The sequence below is a fragment of the Perna viridis genome, chromosome 3, assembly GCF_037379345.1.
Source record: "Perna viridis isolate PV_CMFRI_1.1 ecotype Kerala chromosome 3, ASM3737934v1, whole genome shotgun sequence".
NCBI classification, from domain to species: domain Eukaryota; kingdom Metazoa; phylum Mollusca; class Bivalvia; order Mytilida; family Mytilidae; genus Perna; species Perna viridis.
In genome coordinates this window covers 21,027,928-21,053,276 of record NC_142447.1, presented here as the reverse complement: position 1 = coordinate 21,053,276, position 25,349 = coordinate 21,027,928, and the positions used below count along the sequence as shown (strand labels likewise).

At 34.6% G+C, this 25,349-nt stretch overlaps 1 protein-coding gene across 2 annotated transcripts; it reads left to right on the top strand.

Moving 5' to 3' along the window:
- The first annotated feature begins 1,292 nt into the window (after nucleotides 1–1,292).
- LOC148621401 (uncharacterized) lies at nucleotides 1,293–24,664 on the top strand. 2 transcript variants are annotated; one of them, XM_088575727.1, is made up of 4 exons: nucleotides 1,293–5,088; nucleotides 6,103–6,220; nucleotides 8,770–10,281; nucleotides 23,147–24,664. In XM_088575727.1, exons 2-4 carry the CDS (start codon nucleotides 6,182–6,184, stop codon nucleotides 23,543–23,545), a joined length of 1,950 nt encoding a protein of 649 aa, XP_088431853.1. In that variant the 5' UTR covers nucleotides 1,293–5,088; nucleotides 6,103–6,181; the 3' UTR covers nucleotides 23,546–24,664. The 2 variants fall into 2 exon arrangements, with proteins under 2 accessions (XP_088431853.1, XP_088431854.1); XM_088575728.1 differs by lacking the exons at nucleotides 1,293–5,088; nucleotides 6,103–6,220 and adding an exon at nucleotides 7,770–7,882.
- The last annotated feature ends 685 nt before the right edge of the window (nucleotides 24,665–25,349 follow it).

Below are 25,349 nucleotides of genomic sequence, written 5' to 3'. Positions count from 1 at the left end.
GAATGAGTGTGTAGTTTGCATTGAAAATATATATATGAATGGGACGAATTTTCTTGCTGAACAAATGTATGAATGGGGGTGGTTTTTTCCAGCACCAGCTGCGCTCTCGTCCCAATTTTAACAAAAGCGACCCCCGATGATCTGTGGTGGAAGTGGACGCCTTGCTCACACTATCTTTTTCTAGTTTAAGAATGAAGAAACTAAATCTGAACGGTTTGTGACCTGAGTACACGTCACCGTAAGGATTTGTTTCGTGCTGGTTAATATGCAAGTCATTATTTTAGTTGTTTAAAACTTTTTTTAATTCAAAACTGTTCGTCAAACCGTTGTAAATAAATCGTGTCCATATAAATATAGCGTGATAAATGATGTTGCTGATCATATTAATAGTATAGCGCTACATTAACAATGCTCAAATATAGATTACAATGTGAAATCGAGGATTTTGTTACTCTTATGTTTTGTTAAAATTAATATCAGGACCAGATTGACTTTCAATTTAAATCTTACTTTTTCAAATTTTCTTGAAAGAACGCTTTGTGTACAGTGATCATGACGTCAGTCTGTTCGTCGTTTAGTTCAGTCGTCAACACATTTCTCGTTACTGGTTTATTTGAACAGCCACTAGATATTTTGACAAACGCTTCTGGTCCATGCTCCCAGTTTTTAGTGGAGCCCGATTTGCCCATTTGCTTTTGTTACTTTGTATGTATGATTTTAGTTACTTTATGCTCTTTGTTGTGTATATCTGTTTTCCATGTCTGGTTTTTGTCTCTGGATTACATTCTTTTGATTACCACTATAACCTTGGTTCCCTTGATTACTCTTATATGATTTCAGACGGAAGCGGCATCAACCACATATGATATAGATAGGTTCGTATATAATTTCATTGTTAAATAGTGTCATCTTTGTATTTTTGTTGCTAGATACTGCTATTTTAGGTTTTAAGATACATATGTTCATGTACATGCACTTAATTCAATGTTGTTGTGGTTTAGTTAAACAACCTTAAAAGACTTTCAATCATTGGCAACATAATTAAATAAAACAATTGTCAATTTTACTGTTATCGCATCGTGTTAAATAATATAGCATTTTACAACGTTAGTAATACTTGTGCATTACTTGTTTATATATAAATATATTGATTTATTTAATGCTGTTACATTTATAAATTTCTTGAATAAAAATATATTAGTAAGAAGGCCAACACCGTTGAATAGATATACAATTCTAAATTGAAATATGATATTGTATATTATTTGAAAATTCAGAATAAACTAGCAAGACAATCGTATGACTTCTAATCAAAGTAACCGCCTCTGTGAAATGAGAACATTTGTGTGGAGTCCGAGTTGCCATTACTTTTGTTACTTTGTATGTATTATTTTGGTTACTTTATGTTCTTTTATGTGTTTGGCTGTTTTCCATGTCTCGTCTTTGTCCCTAGATTACATTCTTTTGATTTCCGCTAGAACCTTGGCGTATTTCCGTCACCTAAACCTTTTTTTTTATTATTTTATTGCGTAAAAACGCACGCAATGTTTTGTATATAAACATCAAATGTGGAACATCTGCTGCTGACACGTTTTAAAAGACGAAGAGTTTGAAATCTTAGGAAAATCAGGATGCTGCATTGTATTTGACGCGTGCAGAGAATGATGGGTTGTCGAAACATCTTTTTACAAATTTAAAGTTTATTGCCCTTGGCACATATGCGTTAAGAACTTCTCTTTCAATGCCGACAAATAAAAAAAAGATCATATATGTAGGCGGACCCCACGTTTGGTCCGTATTCCTCAAAAATAGTAAATAAAAGCTAAAATTTACATTTTTGTGAAATATAAACAATTTACGAACCCTTGAAATTGACGTTTTTTACCCTTTCAATCCCTAATTAGTCGCAAACGGTAAGACTTGTCACAAATCAGTTTGACAACCACAGGGAGGGATGCCTTTAATGAATCTAATGCAACAAAGTTGTCGAAATCGGACCACAAATAGAAAAGTTGAATCTTTTGATACATTATTCGACATAATGTGATAGTGAAAACCCCCAAATTTCTGAACCGGTGGTCATATGAACGCTTAAACGCATTTTTACTGTAATTAAAAGTTACGAGTCATGTTCTTTCTAAATACGTTAACTCAGTGGTAATGATGGCGCTGTCCTCGACGTCGTTTTGGTGGTGGTGGTCGTATTCGTCCCTACACATTAAGTGGACTGTAATTTGAGTATTGTTTAACATGTATCTTCATAAAATTGTACCACAAAAGTGAACACTGGGATTGAATTTCGGGGACTGTTCTTGAAGCGTTACAATGTACAGAATTGGATGACAGAAACGAGCATTTACTAATGTCCGGCAAAAATCGAAATTAAATATTCTATAGTGAGGGGTAAAATTTCGGCATAAATCGTCAGCCCGTGGTAAAACAATGATAAAATGGAATTTCCATGATTTATTTCGACTCTAAAAGGACAATAACGGAGTTTTTTTTTACATTTTCGTAATCTATTACGGTAACCTTCGGGGTAACACCCCTCCTCCTTCAAGTCCAAAGTACACTCCTTGTTATGGATGAAGTCCCAAGTACAATTTTACTTTTTAGAAAAAGTCAAATTCCATGAAATTTGAAGTACAAAGTACGGCTGTTTTGAAATGTTAAGTCTATGGACTTGTGTGCTTAAGTCTAAAGTACACTCTAAAAATGACCAAAATCCCAAGTCCAAAAAAAGGGGGGGGTGATACCCTCAACCTTAGGTCCGCCATATCTGTCAATATTTGACCACCACAGTTGTGGTTTCAAAGCCCACCGAGGACGTCATATTAGAATAAACTACGTCTTATCCTAATTAATATATTTGATATAACCTATTCTTGAAAAGAATTTATCTCGTTAAATGCCATCCCACCAAAGGAAGGCTTGGATTGGTTTTTGTCAAGGAAGACAATAGTCTGAATTTGACTGCGAGATCATCGACATCTTGGATACCGGAAGTGAGATATTGGCACGTGGAACCACCAACATATTAAATCATTCCGCGACTATTCTCTTCATCCTCCCCAATTTTTCCTTGCATAGTTAACGTAGGTATATCGCTCCGACGCCGATCATTCAATCAACCACACTCCCATGTCAAGTTTCATATGTGATGTTTTGATTTTCGTACGACATCGAAGTATAATGGTATTAAAGCTTTTTGTAACATTTGTTGAACTGAAATATTTCCATTAGTATGCGCTTATTTTAAACTATTTAAATTTTGACTCGACGAGCATGACTATTTTTCGAATTGACTCATTCGCAGGCACATGAAAAACTCACTCGAGTAGTTTCTGTTCATATCTCCCTCTTATTGAAGATGTCGGGAGTGTCTAGCGGATTTGTTTTACTTGCAAAGCCAATGTGTACTTTTTAAGTTTTAAGTTTATTGGTTATGTTTACGGTTGCAAGATAGGTCTTGTAGGTTTAAACGTGTTTGATACAAATATTAAGTTTTCAAGATATACATTGTATTATTTCTTATGCATGTTAAGAGTACTCAAGTTATAGATTGTATAGTGGATTAACCCCAGTCCGGTGGTCAAGATACTAAGCCTCCGATAAAAATTTCAAAACAACAATTGAGTGACGTTCTTTATTTCTATACACGTAGCATGAATATTCTTTTAATGATCTCAAAAAATTATTATGATTGTGTATACTGACCTACTGAAAGAATGGATGAATGACAAGGATCATTGGCGCCGCCATTGTTGTTTTTGTTTAACCTATACCGGTGCAAAGGTGAAATTCTTGGTCATGCATTTAATTATAACCAGATAAAAATGATCTTTAATCAGTTCTGTACATTTTGTTGTAGGTTGAAAATCAATGTCAAAATTTAAATCTAACTTTGAATGGATACACGGAAATTCATAGGGTGCACAGTAGAAAGCAATGGTGAACTTGCATAAAAAAATAATAAACCATATATGGAACGTTGAGCTGATTTGAATATGTCAGTAATGACCTCTTGACCTGACCTTGATTATTTAAGATCCACAAGATCAGGCCCTTGTTTTTTAACCCCAAAAAAATCCAAATTTGTGATTATGCCTGAAAAAGGTTGCACCATAACAGGTTAAACCACAGTACATTTTTGTACTTGTACATGTATACAATTCATGTGTGTTTAATTTATATAAAATGCACCCATTCAGTCATAGTGCACTAATACAAAAAACAGTTTTTAACTACATGTATAAAAGTAAATCAAGTAGTAAACAAACATACATGTACATCATGGACATGTGCATGTACATCAAGGATGCCATGTGGCTTGGCATTTTCATCACATTCAGTGGTGGATCTTGAAATAAATTATTTCTATATAGCCAACCAAACTTTTCGAGCATAAAGGGTCCCCATTTGGACCTGCTTATGCCATTCCTGCCTTATTTTCTTTTTTTTTTTTAAACATTTTTATTGTATTTGAAATTGGCCCATTCTCAAATTCTCTTTCATTGTGGCTGACCAGTGATTTGAATAAACTTAAAGTTAGTTGTTTGGTTAAGCCATGTGGGGGCAGATCCAGACATCTTGAAAAGCAAAGGTGTCAGCCGAGGGTCCTGAGAAAAAAGGGGGGTGCTAAGACATTATTTACCATTTTTTTGTCAATGTTACACATGAAAAGGACTAATTTACGAAGATGAATGAAACGTTGGCACCCCTTTGGAGCCACTGGCTTGGACTTTAAATTATGCAATACATATTTGTCAGTCAATGCATGAATTAATTACTTGTACATAATGCAGTTTTGTACGTGTACCTGAAACTCAAACTACTGTAAATGGTATAAGCTCGATCAAATAAACAAGTAATAGTGAACCGTTTTGTAAGGCAGTGAGTAGTAGAAGCAAATTTAGAAGAAATTTAAAGAAATAGTAATACCATGTACATTTCTGTGTATTAAATCCATATCATACAATGTATGTAACTGATTATCAATATGGTTCTTTTTTTAGTACATTGTCATGATAGTGGACCTTTTATAAATGTTGATTTTTCTGGGACAGTCATACAAAATAAGTGTTGAAGGTATACATTATTTGTGCATATACTTTTACAATTTTAAAAACTGGTGATTGGTCTACAGTAAACATTGCTAGTGCGGAGCAGTAGTCATATTTCTTTGCAAAATGTGCAGTTTACGTTTTGCATGGAAGTTGCACTGAAAACTACAAAAATACACGTGACATGTGCAAATAATCTGTAACTATGGTTACTGACATATGAAGACAGAAGTACAGTATTAATTGAAGGTTTATACTTGAAAATATGATATTTGTTATATAGTAATATCAAATTTGTTTTTTACTTTACAATGTGATATTATTCGCCCATTTATTAATCAACATTCAGGGATTGATTCAGAGATTTTGAAATGGGGTCCAAACTCCAAACATCATTAAAAGTCATCAAGTAGCTAAAATCGTGCAAGGTAGGAGTCCAAAAGCAATGTCCTTAGCAAACTTTCTATTTTCTGTGTCCAGAAGAATTTAGAAATAATTTATAAGTTTATTATCATTAGGTTATGTTTTATTTAATATATATTTGCATTATTTTAAAATAGATGTACATGTATATTCTTCTTGGTTATCATATCATATCTCATAGAGATGTGTTAAAATATTGAAATATAGTTGGAATTTTAATATATTTACTGTTTTAAGGTTTAGACAAAAAAATATGAATAATGACAGAACTATTGTTTTCAAAATTTCATTTGACCAGTATTGACCACTTGGGGATAATTGACCAGGGTGGCTTAAAAACCAGTAAAACCAGGGATGGTTACAATTTATTACAACCCAACCGTACCAGGCAATGAACTGCTTATTTTGTCTTATTTTGCATGAAATATATGTACATCATCATCACATGTAACAAATTTTCCGAACAAAAGGGGGTTTCTGTACTTCTATATCATGTGGTTGAAATACATGTATATTCGTATGAATTTTAAGTACAGCTATGTCTTTGTAGCATATTGCATTTATCAGACACAGTTACAATTTTGTCATTGATGTATACACTGGTTCTTCTTTTCAGTAGTTATCACTAAGAAGATGTTGTGAGAAGAAAGCAAAAGTGTGAAGACCACGGTTGTGTGCTCAGACACTATTCAAGCATGAAACACAATGATGCTCATGTGCTGGTACATGTACATGTATGTGTAGTATGAGGCAGCTGTAAATTTATATGTCAACATCTCTTAATAAAAACTATACAAACATGAAGCCTAATTTCTTAGCACTTCATATATTTTCAGAACCTAATTACAAATGTACACCGTCTGAAATGGGAAAACGGTTGTATTTTATTCCAGAAAATGACGCAATGTCATGACAAATATTTAGTATGCCTTTTAGCATTTTTCTAGATATACAAAACAACTGCATTTGAAAAGCTCCCCATTAAGACATAATTAATGTACAAACATGTAACAAGACAAGGCACTAAAGAAAAATTGAATATACTGTAGGTATCTGTTGTTTCATAGATCTTTTTTTAAACTTAAAAAAAGTTGAGGAAAATGTCAACTGCTTGACAGTATTCATGGCCTTAGTTATAATACTTTGTTGTTTGTTCAAAATTAAATTAACATACATGTGTGTGAAAGAATTACTTACTTTTGTAACATTATACATACATGTGTACATGTACTTGGGAAACAAACTTAAAAAAAAATAAAACAATGCACTTGCATTTTTGAAGGCAAAGAGGTATAATTCCTCAACTTGAAGTGTAATATTGATTCATCATAAAAAGTGGTACTCATTGGGTTAGGGTTCACCAGTAACTTTTTTTTGTTGTCAAACAAAAAAAAAAGATTAATCTATACTCAAAGTGCATGTGTGATAAAGACATTATATTTCTTGTATTCACCATATCTCAGTATCTTTACTCTTTTCAACTCTTACTTTCTTCAAATTTATGAGGAAATTGAAGAGTTAATAACTAATTTATCGAAGTTGTTTTTAGTTGTAAAATCTTTAAGCTTTTGTAGCCTCGTTTAAATTCCTAGAGAAAGGTTGCAATTTATTGTAAAAATGTTCGAGTGAACAGTTTCAACTAGTTCAAAAATTACAGATTGATCGGTTTAATTAGCCTAAAATTTGGGTTACTTGTATATTTTTTATATATTTGAGGTCTTCCATGACTCAGTGCCTCAGCACTTTGAGTTTGGGTTGCGACTGGAACCATTTATTAAATTAGGGGCCTAACAGGGGCACTTTGAGTCTGAACTAATATTGATCTTATGTCAAAATATCAGTTCAACCTCAATCTGTTTATTTTCATGAAACATATGCCTGATCAAATATACTTGGCAAAAACATGCATTACAAAGTTCTAGTTGTACTAGTGCCATTTTTGCATTATTTGACCATTTGAAATTTAAATATAGGTCTAGAGATACATGTATACTTTTTAGTAGATTTTTTTATGTAATTTCGTCTTTTAAAGATACAATGTGCATGTACATGATAGTTGCATAATGCAATACATTTTTTTCGAGAATGACTTAAAAATGTGAGCTACAGAATTGAATCTTAAGTTATATAAAGCGAATGATCTAATTCAAGTTATTAGTTTTGTTTTGATTTTGTCGTATTACATTTACGTATTCAATTGTTGTTTAAAACTTATTTTTATAGTATTATAATTAAGTTCCATACAACGTTCAATAGTTCTTTAAAGTAGAGTGTATATGTGGATTTTAAATTTAATAGGACGATATGCTTAAAAAGAGTATTCAATGTAGGAAATTATTTTTAGCTATTTCCTTATGACTGGACGCATTCATTTGTAAACGTTTCCTGTGTTCAAGGTAAAGCTTTATTAACATATTGCTTCTAAAATACTTGCTAAGTTGAAAGTATTTAAAATATACATTCCAATGCAGAGTTGTACTGCTGTTTTTTTCATTCAGTATAATAGCTGTCTTTAGAAAGAATAACGGCGGTGTATTCATTTATTTACATGCACAATAATACACAGTGGCCGACCCAAAGGGAGGGTTCCGGGAGTCGGCACTAACCGTTGTTGGAAAATGTTTGTAAAATTAATGCAAAAGTTAGAAAATAATATCCTGGAATCCCTCTTTTTTTCCTTGAATCGCCCTTAAAATTCCAAAATCCTGACATTTTTCATCCGGGTCAGGTTGTTGTCTCTTTGACATATATAATCACCTTTACATTCTGGTAATATGTACATTGTATACCATAGTGATGGTAGCACGCTTAAGACATATAAACACATACGCAATTTGTACACACGTGTATACACGCAGAGGGCATAATACAGACATGCGGACATGCATGTAGAGACACTTATGACGTACCGACAGGAAGGGAAACATAAATGTTAACTTTATTAAGTATGATATTTACTTTTCCTTGCAAATGAACATCTTTAAAAAAACACACTATTTAATTTTTGGTTGATAGATAAATGAACTATTAAAACTAGGTAAAGAGACCTTAATCATCACAAACTTCGAGAAAAGGTTTAAATTCATTCAGTCGATAAAAATGCGCTGATTTCAATTACACAAGATCGGTCTTTTGTAGATGTATCAAATGATATTTTGAAAGTACAAACTATTCAAAACATTGGACACAACATTACGTTACAATATTACTACATGTATATTTTAAAGGCAGGTACATACATGTACATCATGTATCATAACATATCTATTTCATACCTTTTTAGATGGCATCCTTACGACAAGTGATTTCCAGTGGAAACAATTTCCCACAAGAACAAGAGGATGAATCCTTATCAAATTTTATGTCCAGTTTTGATCAATATGAAGGTGAATTCAAGAAACTGTTTGAAGATGAACGAGGGCACTTGCAGATCAACGATGAAATAAAAAATGATATTCATCTATCTCCGTCTGAAATCCATAGAATTACAAGTTATGTTATCAATACTATCGATATTGATGAAACACTTAAAGAAACCGAAATTGCAAGTGTAATTGACATAGGAAACCAAGCTCAAGATACTGTACAATTCCTTCAAACGCTAGAGTTTACTTGTGAGGACTGTGTCAAGCATGAAAAGGTATCCAACATAAATCAAATTCAAGCTGGTGATCACATAAGGTTTCATAGATGCTTTGTTGGTATCAATTTATATAACCACCATGCCATTGTAACTAGAGTCGAAGCGAATCCATCTGACCCTACTTTCGGAGACTTGACTCTCGTACATTTCCAGAAAACAGAAACATGGGAAAAGACTGTTATAAGGGAGACGAAACGTTGTGATGTTAAGTCAGAGAAAATTGACGTTGTACGGTATTTATCACAACCGTTTCCTCGTACTGAAATTATAAAACGTGCAAACAAAATGGCAGATAAGTTTGAAAAGAGGAAACAGGAAGAGGCTTACAGTATTCTTTCAAATAGCTGTGAGGACAAATCGAATGAAATAGCAACAGGAATAAAATATGGAAATCAGATTCAGTCATTTACCGGCTATGTCAAATCAGTTATCGCTTGGATTTTGAAAGTTGTTTTGAAATTTGCAATTCGTTTTTGTGACAAAATGAAACCAATTATAAGAGGATTTTCTCATGTGGCTGTAATTGCAAGTCTTCTTTCCATCGTTGATCAAATTATGAGCTTGAGGTGGAAGAAAGATCAGGGAATACTTTGTTTAAAATGTTTTGACCGAGAACATAATAAATTGATGTCATCTCTTATTTTTTGCTTGATAAGCATTGGCGTGTCAGTTACATTTCACGTTTCTTGGTTGTATTTTGGAATAAGTACAGCTATTGCGTTAGCAATTCCTTGTGTTTCTTCTTTTCTGATTGATACAATTATGCCTATCATTCAACCAGCTTCAAACATTCCGAAACCAGTTGCTAGACGCAGCAATATGATTAAGATCGGTGACGTCATTACTTTCCCGTATGTCGGTTTGTACCACGAGGGCGTCGTTGTTGGGAAAACATCGTCTGCAACCGGAATCCCTGATATGGTTAAGGTAGCCGTCGTGCACTTTAATTACCCAGGGATGTTTGGAACTAGAACTGTAGTGAAAGAAGACCTTTATTTTAATTTGAAGAAAACGTCGGTGTATGTCTATGATTTTAGTGGCGAGAATGTGCTGCCTGCTGAGGAAGTTGTCGAACGAGCTCTAGATAAGATTGGTTCACAAGATTTTAGTGCGATCCATAACCGTTCCAGCCATCTTGCTAGGGAATGTAAGGTGAGTCCATGATAATAAATATACGAACGCGCAATTAACAAATATTAGTTGAGATGCACAAATACGTCAACAGGCTAATTGACAAATTTGCTTTTTCGTTAAAATATGTTGTTTGATGACTATCTAATCCAAAAGTTATTGAATGCAGTTACGTATCTTCATCTAATCTACAACAAAGAGATTACTATACATGGAAGGTGCTCTTGCACTGCATGCAGACAAGCTTTTTCTTGACCTTTTATCTTGACGACATTCTCAAAGCTAAACCCTATGACAATCGTTGACTTAGATTTTTTCATTGTCAAGTAGAAATTGCAACTTATAAACTGGTTTTCTGGGCAGTGGTCATTAGCTTATGCAACTGCTACTGTGACAATGGTAATTAGTCACTCAACAAAAGTCTCCGGTTGTCACAATAGCATAAATGATCGATACGGAGCTTCCGTATATCAAACTGGTACGAACCATATCTATCACAAGTACTTTTCCGCTTTCATCGGATGCAAATTTGATAATATTATATTGTTGGAACTTCTCAACTTTTTTCGTTGCATGTACCTGTATTCTTTCCCAGTTTAGATATGTCTTCCGCTATGCTGTCCGTAATTTTGTATACTTTTTGGCAGTATTCCAAATTTAAAAATACGTAAATTACTGAGGCTTCATTCCTTGCATTGCATATGGTAGAACCTCTCGGATGGATTTAGATACCTCTTTCGATAGTTTTGGCTTTGAGTACTTCTTGTATACAACTAACATTTTGATCATGATCTTGCTACATAATTGATTTTAATGCTGCTGAGGAGAGGTTACTCATTGAAACACGTGTACAGCATATTAAAACATACAATACATAAAACTGTATTTTTTTTGTATTTAAGAACCACTGGGTTTATACGGAGGGCATTTACCAACCCAGTAAACAGACTTGTCTGACCGCGAATTATATCAAATTTTATCTACCCTATTTATTTCTTCCCCATCTCTTTCATATCTGCATCTAAGTCCCTTTTCCAGGTGTTTCTGGTTCTACCCCTTTTTCGTTTTCCTTTAGTATTCCAGGTCAGGGCTTGCTATGTTATACTGGTTGGTGGTTTCCACAATATGTGACCTATCCATCTCTAGCGTCTCTGTATAAGTTCTTGGTCTGCAGGCAGGTGATTTGTCGTCTCCCAAAGGTCTGAGTTGCTGATAGTTTCTGGCCAGTGTGTAAGAAAGATACGTCTTAGACAGGTGTTAATAAAGTCTGTATATTCACCAATGTTCTAACTGTTATTCCCCATGACTCTGCCCCATACAACAAAACTGCCTTGACATTGCTGTTGAATAGCTTGTTCTTTGTCCTCTGCCCGATATCTTTTGTGTTCCAGATGTTTCGCAGTTGGATATAGGCTGCCCTTGCCTTGCCTATTCTTGCTTTTATATCCACATCTGTACCACCGTTGTCATCGACTATGCTACCAAGGTAGGTAAAGGACTTTATATCTTCTATTGTCTCTCCGTTTGTTCTGACGGCGTCTTCATTTGTTATGTTTGTTTGGAGCTTGGTCTTCTTGATGTTTAATCCAACCTTTAATTTGTTTGCCTTGCAGTATTCTACTAGGGCATTTGCCTTTTCAGTTCTTGTTCTGCTATTGTTTACAGCTGCCATTTTCTTCTTTTTGTCTTTGATCTTTTCTATTGATTCTGTTGATATCCAGTCTTTATGGTGGTATTTCCTAGGCCCGAGGACTTCTTGGCATGATGTCACTAATGCTTTCTTTGCCAAGTGCCAGTAGTTATCTTTCGTCCGATCATTGTCTAACTGCTCTGACAGAATCTGATACTTGTTCTTCACTGCTATACTAAAACTGTCTCAAACTAGTGGTATTAAAAGGTGATATTTTTGTGGTGGTTTCTGTCTTATGTCTTTTCAGCTTTAGTTGTAGTTTAGTTACTAGTAGGTGGTGGTCTGAGCCTATGTCTGCCCCTCTTTTTACTCAAACATCTAGCATAGACCATCTGAATTTCCTGTTGATGCATATGATCTTCCTACGTTTTTGATTTTAATGTTGTTGATGAGATTGATGAGAGGTTACTCCTTGAAACACGTGTACAGCATATCGGAATTTACAATATATTTATTGGATTTTGTTTTTTCAAGGTATTGTTCAGCCTATGGACTTCCCTCATATTTACTTTTGGCATTGCTGCATGTACTTTAATTTTTTCAATTGCTAATGCCATTTCCTCTAGTTACGACGACAATTTTAAATAGTATTTAAATCAAAGTTCAAGCGGCAATCGGATCAATACACTTGACGCTGTGTTGTTATTCGCTTCATACTCTTTTATCAGTTGAATCTTGCATTTACTGAAAGGCTGTCTGCAGATTGAACCAAGAGAGAGTTTCGACGCTGTCGAAAATTCGTTATGTGGTTTAATATGGATTTAATACATGTAACACGGCAAAGTAACACAACAAAGTAACGATCTTGAAATAGAATATGAATTTCGTTTGTTTTGTTATTTTTTTGCGCTGAATTAAAGCATCAAATACTAGCTGGAGTGCATTGCTGTTTCTACTTACAATGAAAAAATCGTTTTAATAGGGTGTCCATGGGAGACAAAGTCAGTTGATCGCACATGCTAAATTATGTTTTCAAAAAAATATCATTCATTAGAATTTGCAAACTATTTTATGCGACAAATATTGGATTGGAATTTCTTAAAATGGTAAAAATGAATGGAAGTATTATGAAATTTAAAAAGTAAGGGAAATAAGTGTTTGATCTGTTCAGAATTTAGTTTATTTGTTCAAAAAATGAGTCATTAATTTTTGATACAGAAATATCCAAATTCTTCCTGATACCACAATGAGTTGAAAGTTTCCCTAATATGCTGGAATAAATACGTCTTGTCATATATTTTAATATTCTGTCTTAAATGTATTATAATCAATTCCATTTGTGAGATTATCGATCATTTTTTGGTCTGAACTTAATATTATGTGATGTAGCGTTTCTAACCTATATATATCTTAACTGCAACGTACACAAAGTGTATCATGAACTCGTGGTTCGATGTGAAACATCCATTTGTACCATGAAAATTGATTTGTTCAACGTGTCACAGTTTTCCTTTCCTCTTCCGTTTACCTGGACTTGACATTTTTATGAGCAACTCGGTGGGTGTTTCTAGAAAAAAAGTACGTTTTCCCAACCGGTGCACTTTGTCCATGGTCCCAGCTTTTAGGGGAGTAGGCGTTGTCCATTTACTTTTATTACTTTTTATGTATTATTTTGGTTATTTTATGTTCTTTGTTGTGTGTGTCTGTTTTCCATGTCTGGTCTTTGTCCCTGGATTACATGCTTTGATTCCCGCTTGCATCTTGGTTCCCTTGATTACTCTATCATTCCCTGCACCTTCACTCCTCTGACGATTGAAAAAAACGGTGCAAGCACCGTTGAAATTTCCAAAACCGCGTGGTTGAAGCCCACACACCAGATAAGGTTTGTGGCTTAATATACAAGGACACACTTAATAATATTCACACCATGCCTACGTCAAAGAAATACCTCACTAAAAAAACAAAATAAAAAACGTGTGACGTGAGTATTTAAAGAAATAGAAATCACAACAACATATATGTACATTCAAAATGTTATGAGTTACAAAGAAGACAGCTCAGAACCGCAAGGATCAAGCATAACGATATGTCAAAATTAACATTATAGAGTCAAAAGGTACATATATGAACGTATATACAGCACAAAAAAAAACATCGAGTGGACAAATACCTACCCCTATGGATTAATGTGAATGCATTCCTTCAGAATGTGAAAAGACTCCGAGAGAATCTTGGGCCTTCGTTTCCCTTCACGAGCGAATTTCCGGTGCCCACAAAAAGTATTTCAGACAAACTGAAAACAAAATAGAATTCCTAAAGACAAAACAAAGTGTCCATCATCGAGCTATCAGACGGCTGAAACTCTGTGGTTGAAAATTCTTTGGAATTAGTTCAAGAGAACATGGAATCCCTGAGAGAGACAGACTTGTTGGCCAATACAGAAACTCTCATCGCAGTTGGCGCCTCAAAAAATGTTTCTTCTAAAGACACAACGAATACAACGAAACAAAACGAGCCGCTACCGAGACTGCAAAAACAACAATAGCATTCGCTCAGTAGGAATCAGACAGTGGAGATTCAGGAAATAGAAACTCAACAAGCATCACGTTGCAAGGCTTGGTGGCAGCCCGTAAGCTAGAATTTTTGCAATTTAAAAAAATGATAATATTCACCAATTTTGTAATTACGATTTTTCGCGGTTTTCTGTCCAACGCAATATTACGGAAAAGTAGTGCACCTCGATAAATAAAATATTTACAGTACCTGTCACGACAGTCAACTCGTACATTCCAACTAAGACGACACACATCTCACCATTGAGCTATGTATCACCAGGAATGGCGTCAGTTGCAATTTAACAAAGTCTTATGGCACTGTATGGATCCGGCCGTTACAGCGTAGAAACGACATTTTGAATGCCCTTAGCATTTCGCACCAGCTGAACAGTGATGCTCCAAAATTCGTACCCTCGACAGCCTATGCCACAAGCGATGAGAAATCACGCCAATTCAAACGACGGGAATACAACGTCTTAGATAGAAAACTTTCTGCTTCGAATTTATTTATTGTTCTCACGTCTAAAAATTAAATGATCGAGCAGAATTCTATAGCCCCCGTGCAGGTCCGGGTGTTAAAAGAATAGGCCGGCAGCAGCGCTAAGCTTGTCGTAAAAGGCGACTAAATAGTGCTCAGAACCCTAGCCGGTGGCTAGGGCGCTCTGCCCACAGAGCAACTGGGATGTGTGCCCCAGGTGGTGGAATGGGGTACCCCTGGCGTGTTACATGCTGGGGTTGTTAGGCTATAATACGGAAAACCTGACCGCAAACCATAGTGGTGCACCGTGTTGGGAAATATGCCACGTTCCTCGCACGTCAAAGAACCCTACTGTGGTATTCTCCCGGAGTAGGAACCATAGGGCTCCGCCACAGGAGGCTAAATTGCCCGACCCGACCCATCTCTCCCAATTTCCAGTGGCAATCAAAATTTGTCGACCCCATTGTCCTTGTCTCCCATCCCTCTTTCATTTCATCATCATTTCATGTTCATTTTATCATCAATTTCATGTTCATCGTCTGAATGTAGCTGAAATATTGCTGCTCGGACGTTAAACCCCAACAAACAACAAACAACATAATTCTATAATTTTCGGAAGGCGACATTCAACTACGTTATGAATGAGCTGAACATGTCAGACGTGGAGAATTGGATCTCATGAAATGACCTGGCACCGAGTCCTGACGACACGCAATCACTATCAAGCTTCAAATGCAAACAACCCAGCGCGGGCTTTTCAAATCTTTTGGGAATGCCTGGATAAACGATATGGTGTTGAAAGTGGAATTTTTCCCATTACTTTGCAATAATGACCATAAACGACTATAAAACTTATGCAATATCATATCGGAAATCAAAGAAACTCCTGAATATTGGACTCTTTTGGGACATTTTGACTTCTCGTCATTAATCAGGCCTATCGTCTCGAAACTCACATACGAGCTACAGGAAAAATGGGTAACACGAGTTGCAAGATATAAGGCCAAACACCACGCCTCTATCTCGCCGTTCTCGGAATTCTTTGAGTTCATCCCCGAAATGATTGACCTAAAGAACGATCCTAGCTTGTTCATCAGACACGAACATAGGATTAATTAGAAACCAGCATCTAACATGTCTAAACACTAGTTCAAGTCTAACGCCAGGATAGGTGTGAATTAAACAAATACTGATCAGAAATCGGACAACAACAAAAAATAGATCCAGCCGAATATTGCATTATGCACTACACAAACACTCGTTGAATGAATGACATGGATTTAGATTAATGTCCATAGATAAACGAAAGAAACTGTTAAAGGAGTACTACGTGCGCTACAAATGTTATGGATCGAATACTCATTGGGGTATACACTGTGGAAGTCGGTCAAACTGCGATTGAACAACTCACTTTGGAAAAAGACGCAGTCGAGTCTATAAGGACAGCATAGTTATTTTGGGTTATATATGCAATGAGAAACAGATGTTGTATATGTATGTATCCAACAGAGTCGAACGAACAAGGAAATTCAGCACTCCTGATTAATGGAATTATGTGCCTTTATGAGTTATTATTACTGATCGAGGACAATTTTTACTGTTCTATTATGAAGAAAAACAGGTGCATTTTTTTAATGCATTCATTAACATGTTTAAACACATACATTGAATTTTAGTAACTGTACATTTTCTCAGTTCAAAATTCAATAGAAACAATTGACATGTCTGAATCATAAAATCGGATAAAAAATGATAAAACATGTCCTCAGATAGGGGACACGTGTGGGTTTGATTGGACTAAAACAGGAACTGATCCAGACACCATGAAAAGTTGGGGTGACAGCCCGTGTTGCTCAGGGTGTTAGGACATTATTTGCCTTTTTTGTTATTTTTACACATGAAAATGACAAATATTTTTAAACTGTCATGTTGTGTGGGATACCCTAAGGAACAAATACGCCAACTTTCATTGAATTATGTACAATGGGTTTAGAGAAGAAGATTAACGAAGGAGTAATTAAGGGAACCAAAGTTATAGCGGTAATCAAAATAATGTAATCCAGGGACAAAGACCAGACATGGAAAAAAGACATTCACAACAAAGAACATAGAGTAACTAAAATCATTCATACACAGAAACAAAAGCAAATGAGCAACTCGGACTCCACTAAAAATCGGGAGCATGGACCAGGGTCAACGGTAGGGTAAGCGTCCTCCACTTTTCTAGAATCATCCGCCGAAATGCTCATAAAAAGTCAAATCCGGGTAGACGAAAGAGGAAAGGAAAAACTATGATACGTTGAACAAATCAGTTTTCATGGCGCTGATTGATACATCGTAACGATCCACGAGTTCATGATGACGACCATAAAACTTTTGTATTGATGACTTCAATCTTGTAGCAACATAACCCTGCTCTAGAAGCCTACTTGTTAGAATTCTAGCGCGATACAAAAAGTCTGCGTAGTCTCGACAAGTTGTGGCATAACGTATGAGTTGTGATATGAACACTCCATACGCAGGTGCTGAACGGATGTTGCCACAGATGAAAGGAATTTGACAATTTTTAATGAAAAGTCATCCCGTTTGTCGTAAAGTTTGGTCAATTCTTTTCCTTAACCATCGAGTGTAGGTCAAGATATGAGGCTGACTTTACAATGTCTGTAGTATTCTTTATCTCAAGTTCTTTTGGGTAGATGCGATGAATCAAATCCCCAAAATTAGGATTGTTTAAAGATAATACGTCATCTATACAGCGGAAACTGAGATTAAAGGATCTAGCTAAACGATATTCTTTCTTTTGGATCAGATCAGCTATAAAGTCAGCCTTATACGAGTGAACGAAGTTGCTCATGCAAAATCTGGCAAAAACTGTTTCAGTAGCTGTGCCTCCTGAATCAAATGATAAATTGTTTTGAAAATTCCCACACCTTTATGAGGCTGAACGATATTACTCTGCAAGAATTTTGCTAAGGGCAACAACCTTTTTTTTGCAAAACAGAGGTTATGTTTTTATCATAGATCAAAAATCTCAACAGTCGTTTTGAGTGGAATACCCTACGAATTATTTATGCAAACTTCAATTGAATTCACCACAATAGTTTTTAGAAGAATATTTTCAAAGTTGTACATACAAAGAATGCCAAAAAAGCTGTTTTAGGGGTCATAACTCCTACATCGGTTGTCAAAACCGAATTCAGAATTCCTGCATATGTCTTTCTCTTGTTGCTGAACAATATTATCCCTAGCCAGAATACCGCTAAAGCAACGGTTTTTGAGTTATTTGCAACAAAATGCCTTTAGACCACTATGTTCTATTTTTAGTAACGGTGGCTATGTTTTTTCACGGATACCAACGGTCATTTTGTGGACATTTCTCTAGAGGAGAAGAATTTCGAAAAAGCGTCGACGCTGACGGACGCCAAGTGATGACATAAGCTTGCTTGGCTTTTGGCCAGGTGAGCTAAAAAAAACGAAATGTTAGTTTACTTGCCTGTTACCCTATATCTATTACTTATAGCTGTCTAGAGCGAACCAAACATGGGTAATCTATACTTAGACATTTCATCTTGTTGTGGCATTTACGAATCAATTGCGTAATTAAAAAAATGTAGAACAAGTTTCTACTTATTGCCCATACATGAGATCAGAAGTAAACTTTAATACAGTCAAGGAAATGTGAAATATAGGTTGCAGATACTACCCTGCGTTTGGATGCTGATTCGCAATCCTTAATGCATAATGTATATAACTTCAGTTATATAATCCTGCCTTTTATATTGATTGAGGTACATGTATGATACCAGAAGTACTAAATCATGAAATTTTGTAACGGTGAAAACACTTCTAAACGTTTATAGATGTTTTTGAAATCGGTACCCCTTGGTGCTAAAGCTTTTCTGTGAGGAATCCGTTGTGTTAAATAAAATCTGACACTTTATTACAAATACGACCAGTTGTAAATGTTGATATCGTAGGAGGGTGCTTTGGGAATATCACAGTCTAGGAGTGGAAAATAAGCAATAGAAAAATCGATATTGTCTTGTCTTTTCGTATATATAAGACCTTAGGGTAATACTTGTATTCTAATTATATTGAAATAAATTTTAATAGCATTCAAAAATCACTTTTAGTGTGATCATTTATTTCTCTTTGCATACATTTCACATGCCGTTAAAGAATTTTGTAATTGTGACATACAGTTTCCGCTTTAGCAACTCTGTTAATATATTTTGGTTTAGTTAACTATCTGCAACCTATATTTTACATTTCATTGACTATTATTAAAGTTTACTTCTGACCTGATGTATGGGCAATAAATAAGTAGAGGGATCATGTAACTTTGTATACTATCTTGTATAGTTCATATTTTCTATATTGCGATTGATTCTAATGTGCCACTACGTGATGAAATATGTAATTGTAGATTTCTCCTAGAATCCTGGTTCCCTTGATTAATCTTTCCTATGTTTGGTTTATTCATAGTTTCTGAAATGCTACACACCAAAACACAACACCCCACACATCCCCATGTTGGATACTCAAGTAAATTTGTTCGTAAGAGAAATACATGTGGAAGGACCTAGATAAAAAAAGGAATTAGAGTGTTAAATCAGGGATTAGAAAATACTGCAACAAAATAATTGATTTTTTCAGGCATTAGAGAAGATTGCAACAAAATAAGATTAAAAAAAAAATTTTTGATTTTTTTTTTTTTGGCATTACAAAAGATTGTGTCAACAATATTTTTGAAAATGATTTTTCAGGCATTAATTCTGGTACCCATAATGGTAGTTTCAAACTCCAGACTTTAATTTCTTTAAGTTGTAATTAATTTAAAGTAACAATCATCGGAGTGGAGCGAAACGTAAACTTGACTTTAAACTTAAACCAAAAATTCATGTCAATATCTGCAACTGCTTCAAAAAAAGTCCTGCGAACTGAAGATGGACTGATGGGTCAAAAACATATACCCCGCGAAACTTCATTGCGTGGGATATAATTACTGAAGCTCATCAGAGTTTCTCTCCTTTAAAATGTAGAGAATACATTGCCAATAACAGAATGATGTATAAATTATTAACCCTGCTACGTAGGTTTAAGCACAATCAGGTGATAAAGGGCATTAAAGGTGATTCTTTACATTTATGACACACTACGAGGTGAAATATTGCATAAATGAGTCATTAACTTAAGCCAAAATTTTGTATGTCATTTGACCATAAGGTCAATGGTCAAGTTCAAAAGTCACACACCTTGGTACAAGACGCTCCGCCTTTGCGTGAAATAGCCACATAACTAATGTCATATCTAAGTAAAAAAGACAAAACAGTTATGACCCAGACAAAATTTTGTATGGTATTTGGCCAAAATTTTGTTCTTGGAATCATAGGTCAAGATAAAAAAAATCATCCTATCTAGAGCATTACACACTACCTTAATGTGATTTACTTACATACAAAATATCAGAAATCTGACTAAAAGAACAAAAAACATTATTGACTGAGACAAAGTTTTGTATGGTATTTTGCCAAAATGTTTATTATTTGACTTTGGGGTCAGAGGTCTTCAACAAAAAACATTACTCTCTGCCTTGGTGTGATATACTTAAATCCAAAGATCAGATATCAAAGTAAAAAGACCAAAATGTATTGGCACATACAAAATTGTGTATCGTATTATATCAAAATTTGTAGGTGACTTGACCTTGAAGTTAAATGTCAAGGTCGAAGGTCACATACTCTTGTACGCGACACTCTGCCCAGAGAGGATATACCAAGATATCAAATATTAGAATTCTAGGTCAAAAGACAAAAAAGTTATGGTCTGAACAATGTTAGTAATGAAAGCATTAAGAAGAAGAAAAGACTTTATGGGTAGTGATGTCGGGTCCAGATGAGCAAAAAAAAAACAAAAAAAAACAAAAAACAAAGATAGATTACAAATTTTTATTTTCGATATGTTTCAGTGGAGAGGTCTTGCTACACATCCATGCATACATTTGGCTCAAATCTTCTTTCTAGTGCTGGCAAAATGGGTTTGAACATAGCATATTTTCGTATATTTCAAAATGTCATATAGTGAGAATTTTAGTTGCTATGGTAACCAGATTTAAACCAATCAGGTTGCTTTGTACTTTATTTTAAATTGTTTTCCTTACAAAACACTTCATTAATATAATAATATAGTTTGTCAAATTTCCACCATTAGATATATAAAATTACATTCAAATTGTGATTTGTTTGTGATAATTAGGCCCTAAATTGGTGGTTGTTAAGGAGTGGTCGTTGCTATGGTAACGGTGAAAATATTTTTCATTTTCTCATTTTATTTATTGTTTTTCCAATATATCCAACTTATTTGAAGTCAATTCGGATAAAATATCTGACTTCAATAAATCACTTACAGTGAAAATTGCATGATTCTTAGGAGGACTGCTACTTAAACAAAAGGGAGGGGTGCCTGCACCCGCCACTGAAACATGTTTTTTGCTCACCTTGCCAAAGGCCATGTGAGCTATTGTCATCACTTGGGGACCGTCGTTGCCTGTCGTCTTCGTCCATGGCCGTCGTTAACAATTGTACATAACTTTTCTCCTCTGAAACTACTGGACTGATTAGAACCACACTTGGTATAAATGGTCCTTGGGGTATCCTGCATAGAACTAACATGGGGATTTTTTACTCGTCAAAAACATGGCCGTTGTTACTAAAAATAGAGCATGGGGTCAGACAGTAGTGTTTTACATATATCTCCAAAACTGTAAGGTTTAGCTAAATTCTCACATAGGGCAAAAGTGTTCAGCATGATGAGATCTATCTCTGTTCATTCAAGTTTAGGTTTTAATCCGTTAAGCCATATTGGAGTTATTGCCCTTTTTCAACGATTTTTGCTATTTTTAATGTTTTTTCTTTCAAAGATCTTCTCCTCTGACACTACTTGAAATTGAAACCAAATTTGGTATGAGTGTTTCTTTGGGTATCCTGCATAGAACTGATGTGGGAATTTTGATTCGTCGAAAAACATGGCCGTGATATTAAAAATAGAACATAGGGGTCAGACAATAGTTTTTCACATATATCTCCAAAACTGTTAGGTTTAGCCAAACTCTTTCAATTGCTGAAATGATTCTTATTATAAGGTCTTCAATGGTCTTCAGGGATCAAAGTTGTCAGGCGACTCCTTGTAAGAGTTATTGCCCTTGAAAGATTATTTTTTACAGTTCTCAGCCAATATCTTAAAACCTATAATAGATAGAAAGAAACTTTCAATTGCTGAAATGATCCTTCTGATAAGTCCTACCAAAGTCTTCTTGAGTCAAAATTGTTGAAAAACTCCTTGTTAAAATTATTACCCTTGAAAGACAAACTTTAACCAGATGAGCAATTCAGGCTCGTGGGAGCCTCTTGGTTTTTTTTAAATGAGCCAATTGCAGGAAGCGCTTATCAAAATTCCTGAATTCAAAATTATGAAATTTATGATGGACTGGTTCGAAAAGCCATAGTATGTCCGAGAACCGATAATTAACACAATATAACCGGTTAGCAAAGGAAATAATGCATAGTATGTTTTTATAATGATTAGGCGAATGTATCCATAACGTAATCAACTGGTAAATAATACTCTGAACAGCCAATGTCATAGAATCTGCCTGATTTCTATACGAACATTCTTTAAAGTAGGCATTTGAAATGTCTTTCAAGAGGTGATAGATGCGTGTAAAAAAACCATGAAATTAAATTTACATTTTTTCTAATTCAGTATCAGTTACAAACCACAATACCGGTTTATCATTCAGTTATTGCACTTTTGGCATAAACATTATATGACTTGTACGACCTTTGCAAGAGTTTTAAACAAATATTGAGTTTTCTATATCTGATACAGAAAATTCCCGGTTCTTCCACACACCACAGTGAATCATAATTTGGTTGATTTTTGTTTAGATGAATGAATGGTTTTCGTCAAAATGTAAAAAGGACGATATATACATGTAGTTACTTTGTATATGTAGACCTTTAAAGCATCATTTGTACGGTGGATTATGCTGCACACTATACCACCTCTATCATTATCAGAGTCTGAATGAAATATTGATTGGTACTTTAAAATGCATGCTTTAACAATATTGAATATAATGATATATGTAGTACATTTCCTTTACTGTACATTAGAAAAAGCTTGAGGACCGATTCAAAAAATATTCATTCTATTCTTTTTCAGACTGGTCATAAAAAAATATCGGATTTGCCGTGTAGACAAATAAAGAAAGTAGAGGACATTTCACCTGGTGACGTCATCAATTTTTCGTACTGCTGGTTGCCACATGATGCAGTCGTAGTTCAAGTTGGGTACCCCGAAACGGTGTCTTGTGATATTATTCATTATAACTACCCAGGGATCACTGGAACAAGAACGGTGGTCGAGGAAAAATTCACCTTTGAACTTGCTGATCAGAATGTTTTTGTGCATGATTATTCTGACAAAGATATTTATGAATCCAACGAGGTAGTAGAAAGAGCAAAATCACGACTTGGAGAGCAAAAGTTTAATACCTTTACGAATCAGTCTAGCCATTTAGCGAAGTGGTGTAAAATAAAAAAGAAATCACATATTGATTAAATTGATTGAGATTGAATGATATCGTAATCACATAAACCACGTGACCCTCAATGATGTCAACTACATATCGTAATCACCTAGCCATCAAAGATTGTGTGAGTGTAGAATTAGCATTGAAATAACTAGAGAGTAACTCTATTTATCTTTAAATTTCAACTGAGACATGTCAATGAGCTTATCACTCTATAGAAAATAACAAATCAATTCTAGAATAATTAGCGAAAAATAGAAATACTTGTATATCGATGACGCTATGAGTTATTAGCAGGTAGTTTATGCAAGGATAGGAAAGTAGGCGCAACCCTATAAGTGTTATAAACTGTCAGTGACCAATAAATATACAGTCAACACATTTTGGTTGCTCAAAAAAAAAAATACGATTGCAGTATGCGGGACACTTTTGCGAGGCTCTAATTTTTGCTGTATTTGCATGGTTAAGGATGGCGAAAATAAAACAAGGCAAAGTTTAGTCTAGATATTTTTTATATAATTTCTATTCAAATAATTCTTAAAAAGCAAAAATGAAGACCGCTAACATTTAAGAACTCTGTTATTTGAGTAAATCGAGAAATTTGGCACCCGCGAAAATTACCCGCTGAAAGGTATTTCAAATGGAGAAATTTGGGGTATTTGACATAAGGTTTTTACCTACGATAGTTTTGCTTATACAAGATATGAGAAATATGTATATAATCTGACAATGAATTGGTCAGTTTCTTCTCTGTTATTTCTCAAAGTAATAATGACTTAATGTCATTAATCGTCATACATGTATTGTACATACAATTTGATAAATAAACTTGCACATTTGATTGCTTTTTAATCAAAATACTACACAGCCTCAGACCAGAAATGCTAATAAGTATAAAAATACTTTTGCTATTGATATGGCAGTCTTGTTGATTGTTTGTCAGATATCTTGAAATGAATGTCTACTTTGACAATAAAATACATGTACTCCAAGGTACAATGTGCTTCGAATAATAACTGTTATTATGCTGATTGTAAAAGATACGAACACATTTCAAAATCGTAGTTGCAGTAGTCTAACATTTTTGTATCATTATTATATTGGACCAAAACTCTAACGAGTACACGTAATAAATTTACTAAAGTTTATATTTGTTCAATCCTCTGTGATATTAGTCTTGTAATACATGTATAGATGATGTTTTTGATGATTACATGTATTTGGCATTCTTTTTAATGGATGATCAAAGATAAGTGTGAAATCTATGATGATAAAGTTCTCTATGTCTCTTGTCATGACACTTTCTGTAATTTTTGTTGGTTTATCGCCGTTAGAAATGAGTATGCATTCAACTTTGCTGTAACATCACTGAAAGGCGTCATCAGAGGATAACATAACTGAAAAGCGTCATCAGAGGATATTTTAGTTTGTCGTTATATGCTCTTTTCTGTCATGATAAGCTAATTGCCAAACTGAAAGGGTGAGTTAATAAGGCTTTTTTTTTTATTAATATTGTATCCAAAGACAAAGTTATATTCTGTTATTGCTTTTCAGCCCTTTTCAGTCGTAACATGTAGTAATTGTGGTTGGTTAGACATATATGTCTCGATAAGTACCGTTGTGGCCATTGTTATGCCAATTGTTTCTTCTCCTTTTATTGATAACGCGGTATACCTTACCCTTAATTACATTTAATTTGAAGTACAAACTCCTTAACCTGTTGTACAACATGGTAATAGTACGTGTATGTATGCTTTGGACGCAATAACTTTTCCATACATACATTTTTTGTGACACTTTCGAATATTATGCATTTTTGTTCATATAGTCAGA

What these genes read in the sequence shown, in the direction of transcription:
- LOC148621401 (XM_088575727.1), top strand. Translation starts at nt 6,182, where the DNA reads ATGAAACACAATGATGCTCATGTGCTGGTACATGTACAT. An exon ending in ATGTGCTGGTACATGTACAT is followed by an intron (nt 6,221 to 8,769) that starts GTATGTGTAGTA and finishes ATACCTTTTTAG; the next exon opens with ATGGCATCCTTACGACAAGT. An exon ending in ATCTTGCTAGGGAATGTAAG is followed by an intron (nt 10,282 to 23,146) that starts GTGAGTCCATGA and finishes ATTCTTTTTCAG; the next exon opens with ACTGGTCATAAAAAAATATC.